Source organism: Anarrhichthys ocellatus, unplaced genomic scaffold (assembly GCF_004355925.1).
Source record: "Anarrhichthys ocellatus isolate YVR2014 unplaced genomic scaffold, GSC_Weel_1.0 scaffold51, whole genome shotgun sequence".
In the NCBI taxonomy this organism is placed as follows: Eukaryota; Metazoa; Chordata; class Actinopteri; order Perciformes; family Anarhichadidae; genus Anarrhichthys; species Anarrhichthys ocellatus.
Genome location: NW_022280081.1, coordinates 558,345 through 570,242, shown reverse-complemented (window position 1 = coordinate 570,242; position 11,898 = coordinate 558,345). Strand labels below are relative to the sequence as shown.

At 41.9% G+C, this 11,898-nt stretch overlaps 2 protein-coding genes across 2 annotated transcripts; one reads left to right on the top strand and one right to left on the bottom strand.

Annotated features, from left to right (window-relative positions):
• The first annotated feature begins 1,888 nt into the window (after positions 1-1,888).
• On the top strand, positions 1,889-5,908 carry cln5 (CLN5 lysosomal BMP synthase). Its single transcript, XM_031870137.1, has 4 exons — positions 1,889-2,155; positions 2,696-2,870; positions 3,563-3,788; positions 4,913-5,908. Exons 1-4 carry the CDS (start codon positions 2,052-2,054, stop codon positions 5,398-5,400), a joined length of 993 nt encoding a protein of 330 aa, XP_031725997.1. The 5' UTR covers positions 1,889-2,051; the 3' UTR covers positions 5,401-5,908.
• fbxl3a (F-box and leucine-rich repeat protein 3a) lies at positions 5,907-11,859 on the bottom strand. Its single transcript, XM_031870136.1, has 5 exons — positions 11,570-11,859; positions 10,583-10,961; positions 10,322-10,444; positions 9,246-9,417; positions 5,907-8,749 (listed from the first exon to the last, which is right to left on the bottom strand). Exons 2-5 carry the CDS (start codon positions 10,958-10,960, stop codon positions 8,109-8,111), a joined length of 1,314 nt encoding a protein of 437 aa, XP_031725996.1. The 5' UTR covers position 10,961; positions 11,570-11,859; the 3' UTR covers positions 5,907-8,108.
• Between the last annotated feature and the right edge of the window lie 39 nt (positions 11,860-11,898).

Below are 11,898 nucleotides of genomic sequence, written 5' to 3'. Positions count from 1 at the left end.
ATACTGGTAACTGATCACGATAGATTAAAAATAGACAAAAACAATGAGCTTTTTTTCCACATTTTGTTGAACGTTACTTTCACACGAATAGTTCAACAATTTCACCTATGATGTGTTCATTTAGTTAATTTACTTTGGAAAAACTGCAATTAAGCTTTCTTTGTTGTTGTTTTTACTTTGCAGTCCAGCCACCATTAACAAAGGAAATATTCAGAAATGCCTCGAAAACAATATATCAGGAGCTGCACTTTTGATCATCACAAACATCAGGTTTATATTTGTATCTAAAAAAAAAAAAAAGTACATCATACCCATAACACTTAATCTATAGTATCAATAATATATCAACTAGCGTACATTAAAACTGCAGCGGGAATCAGTCACACAATACATTGTTTTAATGATTTCACTTTGGTTTTGTTATCTGTGACTGAATCGACCGCTTCAGTTTGCCAGATAGTCAGTAACCCTCATCGTGGCATCAAACATGAACGGAAACATTTGTACATGTTTTTAGTGTAATGACACAATATCACTTTAGTTGGACAATATCATAGCATTTCTCTCTAATTGGGGGGGTTACAGATTAAGAGGATCTGAATCTCCTGTGAAACCAAGCAGCCAGCAGGATGAATTCACACCTACATTGACATCTAGTGGCATTAGCTGATCTCTACAGTGTTGATGCTAAGCTAGTTTGTAAGTGCAGCTTCTGGGGACACATCAGTAGGGTTTAGGAGAACATCTGATTTTGTTTGCAGCTCCCAAATGTTTAAGCCAAAGTGGACTTTTTCTCAAACAAATGACTTATTTATTGAGGAACAGAACAGATGTCTTGTGGATCACAATCATGTGTTTCATGCATGATGCAATATCTTGTTTCACAATGCTAGTGCAGATGATGCCTGTCATGTACTTGATCAAAGTCCATTACACTTCAATCATTTCTCAGATACTCTACATGAAATATTGGTCTCAATTAAAATATATACGATGGGAGTTGTGGTTTGTTACCTTTCAGCACCTGGTTGATGTACTTTTCATAGTAGTAGCTCTTATGAATATTGTTTAGGTCAATCTGCCCTCGCTCTGACATGCCATTTTCTGTGATGATAATAGGTGGATTTCCATACTCCTCCTGAATGAAGTTATATATCCTGCGGAATCCAAACGGTGAGACCTTCAGCCAAAATGAGCCTGAATCCGGCCAGGTACGATCAGCAATCGTTCCTGCACCCCTGAGAAGATTACATTTTAAAATACATGTTTTCAACAAAACCGTTGTAGTGTGGTAGCAATGGTTTCATTCTGATAGAATTACTTGCTTGAAATAGTTAAACTGTCCAGTTCCAATTGCATTTGAATAAGTAGAAAAGTTAGTTAGAGGGAACAAGAAATGAATGTGCGCACATGATTTTAAGAAAACTCATTTAACCAACTCTCGCTGGAAATTGATTAACAGATTACTTCAGTCAGGATTATGCAGAATGTCAGTTTATGCCTGTACAAACATGAAACGTGTTTAAACAAACCACATGTTCATCAGCATAGGAAACTGGAATTACAGTCAACATACGTAGTCTATATTTTATCAATCACAGTCAATTTACCATTTATCTGTAGGGCTCTACTGAGACAAATCCATTCAGAAGGAGAACAAAAATACATAAATATGGCCGTAAACTAGCATTCAGAAGGAAGGTGCGTTTCAGCTTTAACTACGCTGAGAAAAGTCACTTCAGCTGCTTTAATTCTGTCTAAAGAAAAACAGACCAATCACACACCTGTTGACATCGTCACGAGGCCTGCAGCCTGTCGGTAATTAAGCACTCAAAGTCCTGCCAGTCATACTCTGCATTTTGGGGACATGTGTCAATAGGTCACTTTAAATGTTCCAGCTAGTCTGGTGATGTTTGGACCAGCTGTCATGTGATTTCGTATCATCAACAAAACCACGTGACCAGCAATGAGGAAGTCCATTCGGAGGGGAAGGATGATGGGAGCGCAGTCACCGTAGCCTCTTCTTTTTCGTCAGATTTCGAGGCTTTAACATGGCTCACGCGCTGACTCTTCTGTGTTTAAACGTGCTGCTGGTTGTTCCTGTAGCAGCTCAGTTCACTAACAATGGACAGCAGCGGTGGCCCGTTCCCTACAGGTAGGAAGACCGTAGAGTCTCTTCTCTCCATGCTGATTCTGCTCTGTAAAACCATGTGACGGCTAAATAATAAAGTACCCGATTAGAATAAGTTCAAACGTATCTGCCTAACTTCTGATTGTCCGAGTCTTAAAATACGATTATTGTTTATTATTCGGTCTAATAGAGGACTTTTAGCTCAAAGGGAAGCCAGTTTACCAAATTATGTCTGGTGCGTTCACATGACTTTGGGAACTTTGGAATTCGGATAATCTGGCTGAAGAGCACGTGAGAAATCAAATTAAAGTATACGACGTGTTTTGAATTCCATCAGTGGTGGAAAGTAACTAAGTATATTTACTCAACAACTGTGCAATTTTGACGCACTTGTACTTTACTTTATTTTTTTCTGCTACTTTATGCTCAACTACACGTCAGAGGCAAATATGATAGTTTTACTCCGTTACATTAATTTAATAACTTACTTGCTAGTTATTTTCCAGATTCAGCCTAATAATGCAATATTACGTGATGTAATGCACCAACAATCATCATCAACAGACGGTTTGGTCGTCGCCCTCCCATTGACTCGTACTGTGAAGCCGTCTACCCGTTCTGTCCCACCGGAGACCGGGATGGACGCGTTCCCTCCGTGAGAGACAGCGACGTCATCTCAGTTTACCGACTGCAGACACCTGTGTGGGAATTCAAGTATGGAGATCTGCTGGGGAAAGTTGTAAGTTCACGAAGTCCTCTTGTTTATCAGTTCAAACATGTTGCTGATATTTCACCGCATTGAGGTCAAGTTTAGAGTCCGTAGAATAAAACATTAACAACCAGGTAATGCTGGTAAAGAGGCATCATCTTTCTTTAGTCTTAATTCTGGACTTATTATTGAGTGTTGGACCAAAAGTTAAATACAGTCTGAATGACATATGCTGTGTTTATAATACAATTTATAAAAAAACAACAACAAAACAAACACTTTTTTGTCTCAAAGAGATTGATTGAGTTCACAAATCAAATTTAAATAAAAATTGAGTTAAACAAGTTCAAATGAAAAGTAGTCATTATATAAATATTTTGTTTTAAATTGTACTTGGGGGGGGGGAAATTACTTTATGTAATTAAACTGTCAGTTAATATAACTGATACAATGCAGATACAAATAATTGTATAAAATATTTCATACCAATAACTAACAGTGGCCTTGCCTGAAGTCACCGTCATTAACACTGATTGTCTTTGTGTTGTTGATCATTTTCTGAAATTGAGATGAAGATAACGCTGTGTTGCCATAGATATTCTCTGACACAGACCGGTATTTAAAGACAGTATGGCTAACTTGCGATTTTATTCATAGATACACAGCTGCACACGTCTACCCACGAACAGAGAGCCGATGTAATGTTTCCGTTTGGTTCACAGCACATCATGCACGATGCCGTTGGGTTCAGCAGTTCAGAATCAGGCGCCAACTACACCATGGAGTGGTATGAGCTGTTTCAGCTGGGTAACTGCACCTTCCCTCATGTCAGGCCCGAGGTGTTCGCACCTTTCTGGTGCAACCAGGGAGCCGCCTGCTTCTTTGAGGGGATCGATGACGTACACTGGTCACAAAACGGCACCTTGGAGAAAATCGGAGAACTCACAGGTAAGACTTCACATGTGTAGTCTTGTATCTTAGCTCTTAGAGACCAAAATAAAATATAAATACAGTGATTCAATTTGTTTGGAACCTACAGTATATGCTCTGGCGTCTAAGAACATTGACAGATGAAGCTGGTGATAAACTACATTTGTATTAATCCCATGTATCTCTTGTCCTAAAACTACTCAAAATGCTTATATGAGCCACACTGTTCCACTTGGGGACATGTCCTTTCATTATTGTGCAGTTTGATTCGAGTCAGTCCCACTAACAGTCTTGCTGGTGCTGTAAAAACTCACTAGTACACCAAATGTGTATAAATCCGCAGTTGAAAATAGTCCCCATGAAATGCACTATTTACTCCCGTCTGAGTAAGTTTTGTTAAAAACTACAGTGCCCAGCTGTTGTAGCAAATAACTTTTTTAAATGAAACAATATTTGCCATTTTTAAAAATGTACATCTTTAGTGGGATCAAATGGGCTGAAGTCAGAGCACTCGGACAGGGAAGTGAGGTCAGAGGGTAGACCGACTAACACATTGCTGGTTTTGGTCTTTTCATGGGATTTGTTGAAAATAAGAAAAAATATAGAAACAAATGTATTGTACTCGTCCTCTCATCTTGTGGCCATTGAATAATGGCTGCCAATATCAGGATTCATCTGCATAAATACGGTATACCTGCCCACAACCACAAGAATCGTATTACTTTGTACGCAGATGATGTTTTAACATTTGAATAATCTTTCTTTCTCAGTACCACCTCTTTTGGACTATGGGAAATATGGCCAATATGGTACTATAGCCAAGAAAGTCAGCTTAATGAATGTTTTGCATTTTATAATTAAAATAAGGCCACTTTTGCGGCATAGTAGCTAACCGGTCCCACACCAAGAAGGTTGTGGGTTTGACAGTTTATTTCCCATTGCATTCTGGGAACAGCTAGAACACCTTCCTTGGCCCAGAAATAAACTGCTTAGATGTACGAACTTTCAAAATGCTGCTCTGTCACCGTGATGTTTTAATCATCAGTTTTGTGACTGATTGGCACAGTCATTTTCACACCCTCCCTCTGATGGACTTCCTGCTCGGCGTTTCTGGTATTAAAATCGTGTCTTTCTTTGTCCAGGGAGCCAGTTCAATGACATGGCCCAGTGGGTCCAGGACGACAACAACACCGGGATCTACTACGAGACGTGGACAGTTCGCTCCGACCCCGGCCCCAACGCCACAGTGTGGTTCGAGTCTTACGACTGCTCCCAGTTTGTCCACCGCACGTACCGGAAGCTGACTGAGCTGGGAGCCAAACTATCCAGCAGATCCCAAACCAACTACACCAAGATCTACCTGTACAGCGGAGAGCCCACCTACCTCGGCAACGACAGCGCCATATTCGGACAGCCCGCCCTGAAGAATCTGGCAGTGGACATCCGTAACTTCTACCACACATTCAGACCACACCAGTCGTTCGCCGACTTTGCCGTCAGTCTGCTGGAGGCTTATGAAAAGGTTGTGTTGGACAAGAGCTTCTACCTCTACTACAACTTTGAGTACTGGCATCTGCCGATGAAGCCTCCCTATGTGCGGATTACATATGAAGAGGTGCCTTTGCCTTAACAAAAAACTTTTAATGTGTTTCTGCAAATTATTTTCATTAATGGTAAATCTGTTTTTATTTCAAATATATTAATAAGAAACTGAGATAAGCAGCACAAATCTTCATGTTGAAGAATTTGAAAAGTTGTCGATCAAAGAATCCTTGAGGTAATGCCTTTCATTACTCATAACATTTACAAAGCTATTCATTAATATTTTACTTCCATTTGTCAGATTGCAGTCTTCTTCCGGCCTTTGTTGGTGCGTTGCACGAGGACTTCTTCTGAGTGCTCAGAAAAACATGGAAATTTAGAATTCCATGACAACTGCCCAAACTGATGAAGATCATGCGATATGAACAGAAGTTCATAAAAGCTACTAAATACTTTTTAAGAGTCTAAATCTATCTAGTGTACTTGTTTTTCGGTCTTTTTGTTTCAATAATAGCCCAATTTCTACTTGTGCATTTAATTTAACTAATTCAAATGACTGCAGTGTTTGGAAAATAATAAAACGGATGGAAAGAGTACATTCAATGTTTTTATTGTCAGTATAAGATCACATGTCCAAAACAATCATTTTAATTTCATGACAGGTGACCAGTTAAGCAAAGTAGACCAAGCATCCATACAGAAGCATCACGAGGACAGCGTCGACAGCAGCTCTCCCCTCACACAGCTCTCTGAACTAATGAGGGTCAAACAATGACTGACGGGCTATTTCATCTGGATTCAAATGAAACGACTCATCCAACTGACATTTCCAATAAAAGTTGATAAAGAACAGGGTCAAATGAAAACCAGTACAGTATTGAAACACAACATCTTCACGTTAGAGCCGTTTAATGCACTGCACAAACAATGAACAAGTCCGGAGACATGCGACTGAACCATCGAGATGCTAATGCTCAAGAGCACAGACAACCAGCACAGGTGTCCATGAAGCACTTCCTGCAACAAGTGATTCAGTTTTAGTCTACATCACTTATGGTTACATGAAATACAACATGGATAAGAGGAATTAAGTCATATCTACAGTTCTATAGACATGCAGCATTGTCCACGACTGATAACTTGTCAAAGTATTTGACATGTCTTCATGACACTTTGAAATGTAGGCTGAGAGACTTCATTCATACTTTTCCTGAAAAAGGTGTGGAGCAACTTATTTACTGCCATTGTCCTGCTGGAAGATGAATTATCTTTCAGACAAAACCAATGGCGGGGCTAGATTCACTAACTGTTTAGGATTGAAAGTCTGTGTTGATGAATTGTTTAAAGCTTGTGGTAGTGGACTCGAAACCTTTGGACCACCGACAAGCAACAAAAACCAACTCTGCTTCTGATGATTGTTTTTCGGTTATACAAAGAAGCAAAGTAATTTTATATCAATGAATTACAAAGCTTATCTTCTCCTAGTGTACGTTTTACAGTATGAAACATCCATCTAGCAAAGGATAACTCACACTATGGTTGTATAAAAGACACCAGCTGCTGGTTCAGGAAACATCAAACCCTGACAGGGCGAAATAAAGAAATGGGTACATTTCTATTCATAATAATCAAACAGCGTTTTATATACAGACGCATTCGTCTTCCTTCTTAAAGGAAAATAAAAAGTTAGTTTCACTCATCCGACTTTCCAAATCTCTTTCGACTGAAAGTAATTGGTGTTTTGGAACATCTGTAGAGACAGAGTTTTGAATGAAAAGATGGTGACACCATACACAGCACAGGAGGGCAGACACTCACAACATAAGAGCTCCAACTGGCAAACAGCACAACATAAAAATCAAACCTATTTAGGGAAAAATATATATATTAATTCAATGCACCCGGGAGACACAAAGGGTTAAGTTTTGCATTCCCAGCATGCATTGTAAGCTAATAGCTGCAGAGACAAGTCTGTTGAACTATTACAAAGCAAACTCAGCCTCTTCTACCTCCAAACATTAGTGCGCTATCTATATTTACATAGAATCCTTTGTTAGTAATTATGGCTTTATTACTTCAATACACTGCCCTTGGTATCCGATTCAACAGAACCCCGGAACAGTAACTCATCATTAGAATCTGGGTCCAACTAATACTAATTGGAGCATTATAAAGAAAGTGTCCTTGCTTTCATTAGGGCATCATTTGGGTTTTCATGTAAGGTGCTTTGTCACATACAACGGACAAATAACCTCTAATGTCATATTGTGTTCGGGTACAGAGCTGCTAGCTCAGACTGGAATTAAGGAGGCCAAGTGGTAATGTACCAACATGCAAATGTGCCCCTAATCTTACCCAATTACTCCATAATGTTACAAACATTAACACACACACTCTCACATATGCATACATACACAGACGGACACACACACATCTCTCATAATGTAGACCATCATAACCAGGCTACAATGTTCATAAAACTCAAAGTTTTCTCGTCCTATATTTCCACCTTCTCTGGTCTGTGTGCTGATTGTTTAATATGTGAAGAAGCCGGCCTGGTGAGTTCTCGCTCCAGATTAAGCACAGCGGGATCCCACTGTCTCTTTTGTAGTGATGGCATGAGATGATAACATCGTCTAGGTGTCCACATTACATCCCGGCTAGTTTATGCTCTCCATGTTGGCACCAAACATTCCACTACAGCTGAGCGCTTAAAAGGCTTTTCTATGCAAACACGGAGGACGCGAAAGTTCCACACCACAAACTAGACGTACTGTGTGCCTCTTTGGCTGCACTTTACCAGGTCGGCATCATGTCTGGGAACCAGACCCGGCCCAGGTGCTTAGAGACCTCCCAGTGGATCTCATCCAGGGAGTATTTGTGATCTGGAATCAGCACCTCCTCCATGATGGACAGCTGGGAGAGCCTCCGGCCACACATCTTGACAAACTCCACAAACGCGCTGCAGGAGACCTCGCACTCGCCCAGGCCGATGGCTGACAGCTGGGTGCAGTGCTTGGCAATGCGGATCAGCTCCTCATCCAGAGGACGCAGGCCGTTGGCGCACACCACCAGCTCCACCAGACGGGGGCAGTGGAGGCCGACGCGGCCCAGGACCTCCTTGCTGACTGAGCGACCGAAGTAGAGGTGCGTGACCGGGACCTCCTCGTTGAAGAAGGGGCCGAACTTGTCCTCGTAGAGGAAGAAGTACATGACCAGGTTGAATTTGGGCGAGTGGCGCACCATGGCGTCCCAGCTGCTCTTCTTGATGGTGTGGAAGTGCTGGCCGGGTTTCTCACTCACCACGTCGATGCGCAAATGTTCCAGATGGACGTGTTTCTCCGAGGAGAGGGCCAGCAGGAGTTCATCACTCAGGAGGTGGTAGTTCAGTGCCAGCTCTCTCAGGCCGTGACACTGGTCTGCCACGCACAGGATGCCTGAAAATAAGGACAGATTAAGCTTTTTAAATCTAACTCATCATGAAATCCAGTTATTATATTTCTTAAACGGGGTGGCAATCGACGGGGTGACAAATATTGCTCCAGATGTCTACTATATTTGCCAGACGAGTTGCAGTTGAATGAGCAGTCATGATCACAGCTGAACAATTCAAATGTATGCAAGAGGCAGAAACAGGATACGGTTATCATGCGATGTCTGCTAGTCCACCACATGAAATCACAACACTGTGAGGGCAGACAAGAAGATCACAGGCTCTAAACGAGACACTGGATTAAAAAAAAAAAAAGCCTTGTGACTCAGAAAGGATATCAAAAACACATGACTGAAAGTGCAACATAGACATGGCTTGAAAATATTTGGTTGAGTATCATCCCAGAACCACAAAATAAAACTAGAGAAAACAAACGATAAGGCCGCTTCCTCTTAGCTTTAGCACCGAAACAGCTACCGGAGTGTCTGCTCCCGCGGTACCTGCTGGGGAGACATGAGGGCAGCTGCTCATCTTCAGTAGTCTCAGGGTGTCACTGTTGTTGGCCACCAGGACCTTCAGAGACGGATCGTCCACCGGCGTGTCGTCTATCTTCAGCGAATACAGCGATTTGGAGTTGACAAACACCACAGTCAGAGCTGAGATGAAATGAGACTGTGGAAGGAAAAACAATGTGAATGAATTAGAATTTTTATGGTCAGAGCACCTTTTTAGAAGTGCCTACCAAGAGGGCAGGTCACAGTTTTTGGTGGGCATATTTGAATCAATTATATTTGGATTGATGGGGAATTCATCTTTGGTCAGTCACACAGAGGCACAATGGATGTTAGTCAAACGAAGTGGCTTTGATTCACTAATTATAAAATGTATATTAATAATAGACTGACACAATTTAAATGAATAAATCTAGAACATTTCTAAGTGAAGTGTGTAGAGGTTTAGAATCCAATAATCAAACTCTTTTAGCTCATGCAAGCCTGTCCAGACTGGACTTTTCATCTGATGTGGCAAACGAGTTAAAGAAGAAGTGCTACATGTTCCAGCATCCCTTGTGAGGGTTCACTTGCTGCAGCACTGTCTGCCTCCTCAGGTTTGGGCAACTACTACTAATTGGACAACACTTGTATCTTGAGCTTTAGTGCACTTCATCGTACCTCGAGTATGAGAACTACAGAATGCATGATCCACGTATGTGCGTATGAACGTTTTCAATTTCAATGAGGAGTCACAACGCAAAGAATTTATATTTCATAGAAGAAAAAAAAATCTCCAGTGCACTAAGAGAACAAAATAAAACAAAAAAGAACCTCCTGTGCCGTTCGGAGTAATCCTTATCCTTGACCATGCATGAGAACAGACACTCAGGATAGTTTTTACATTGTCTTTTTATCTGTCAATCAACTATTACCCTGCTCAGCCACAGCTTTTAGGATACACCAATAGCATTAAAGGCATAAGCGATATATGATGAAAATAAATGGTCAACTATAATGGAAAGAGTTCATTTGGTTTTCCTTGTAAATCTGTCCCAGACCCCTCGGTTTTATGCTAATTGTACCTTTGGAACCTCCATGAAACTGGGCCTGGCTGTAGAAATGAGCCCCAAGGTCTTCAGTGAGCAGTTCACCAACTGGGAGAGGATGTCACATGCCGCTTCTGCAGACTCTGTACTGCTGTCCACCTGCAAGCACAAACAAACATTGGGTGTCACTTCAGAAGCATAAAAACAACATGTTTGAACCAGCCGGTGCTGGCGCATTGTAAACACAGAATCAGGACGTATACTTTTACACAGACGCAACAGCTTTTCCACCCTTGCCTTAAAGCTGACATACTGCAGGTGGTTGGAGTGCCTCTTTATGATCTGCTTGATGAGGTCCGGGTGTGTGGCTTTGAGGTAAGAGCTTGCTGGCTGGTTAAGCTCAAACTCAAAGCATCTCCACAGCTCGGGCATGTGGAAAGCCTGGTTCCACCGGCGGCACACCTGGGAGGCATAAGCCCGATCCAGCAGTGGAAGGTACTGGAAGACGTGCAGCAGGAGCTCCTGAGGCAGTCGCACCCAGTCACTCTCTGGTGTCTCACTGGCCGCCGCTGCCTCGGACTCCTCGCTCGTCTGCGTCCGCACCTTCTTGCAAGCTTCCGGTGGGCTCTCACTGGAGGAGCTGTCGCTGTCCTCTCCTCCTTTAATCCGCTTCATCCTGAAACATTGAGGTGAATTTGAATTGCTTGATTGATCACAACCAATAGACAATAGGTCTACTCACTAGTACATTTTAATGTGTGTGCTATTTCTTAATGTATTATACTGCTGCATCAAGTGTGACGTTATTAGAACACTTCTATTCTCTCAATAGTATACAGTTGCTATATTACACAATAACGTGACCAGTTATATCTAGCATTACTTAGCGTTGCTTCAGAAGCAACGCGTCTGTATTATAGCTTGATGTTGAGCTATATTGGCAGGAGGCCACGCTGAAGCAGGTAACGCTGCCGTTAGCTGTGAATATCTTGTCATACGCAGGGCAGATGACAGTGCAACTTGCCTCAAGCCATCAATGCTTATGTTAAACTGAATGAACAAGAAACTGCTTCCATTGCTTCCCAAGTTAACTATCGCAGTGACAGCGTCAATTAAAGTACCTGTTAGATCAGCTAGCTAGTGTTAACGTTAGGTATGGACCGCTAGCTATTTAGCAAACTCGTTGTAGAAATCTGCCTCCAAATTATACTTTGCACTTATACTAAAACCATTATATACAGAATGACACACAGCTGCTTCCATGACACAAGCCAGGTACGTTACCTTGTTTACACTCAGCTAGCTTACTAGCTGTTAGCAGGAAAATCCGACAGCTGACACTTGACACTTGAGCCCGGGCCCACGCTGGAAAAGCTCGTTCGCGCCAACCGAATAACATGCATTGGACCACAATGACCAAGCCGTTGGACGAGAGAGAGGATGGAAGAGAGGTTTTCAATGAAGAAACGGACAGATTCTGCACCTCCGCTCGGTTGATCTAATTTCTTTCGCGGGAGTTTCGGCCCGACCCTGAAATGGCGAAGTGTTGTTGTGACAGCAGCGGTGCACCATGGGAAATGTCATGCAAAATGGCTGTTGGTAAAGATCGTCTC

Bases quoted from the DNA above. Each gene is read 5' to 3' on its own strand.
- fbxl3a (XM_031870136.1), bottom strand. From the start codon at position 10,960: ATGAAGCGGATTAAAGGAGGAGAGGACAGCGACAGCTCCTCCAGTGAG. The intron at 10,445-10,582 runs GCAAGGGTGGAA...TTGTGCTTGCAG, and splicing joins TGCAGTATGTCAGCTTTAAG to GTGGACAGCAGTACAGAGTC. The intron at 8,750-9,245 runs GTACCGCGGGAG...CCTTATTTTCAG, and splicing joins CCCTCATGTCTCCCCAGCAG to GCATCCTGTGCGTGGCAGAC.
- cln5 (XM_031870137.1), top strand. From the start codon at position 2,052: ATGGCTCACGCGCTGACTCTTCTGTGTTTAAACGTGCTGCTGGTTGTT. The intron at 2,871-3,562 runs GTAAGTTCACGA...TTTGGTTCACAG, and splicing joins GAGATCTGCTGGGGAAAGTT to CACATCATGCACGATGCCGT. The intron at 3,789-4,912 runs GTAAGACTTCAC...TTCTTTGTCCAG, and splicing joins GAAAATCGGAGAACTCACAG to GGAGCCAGTTCAATGACATG.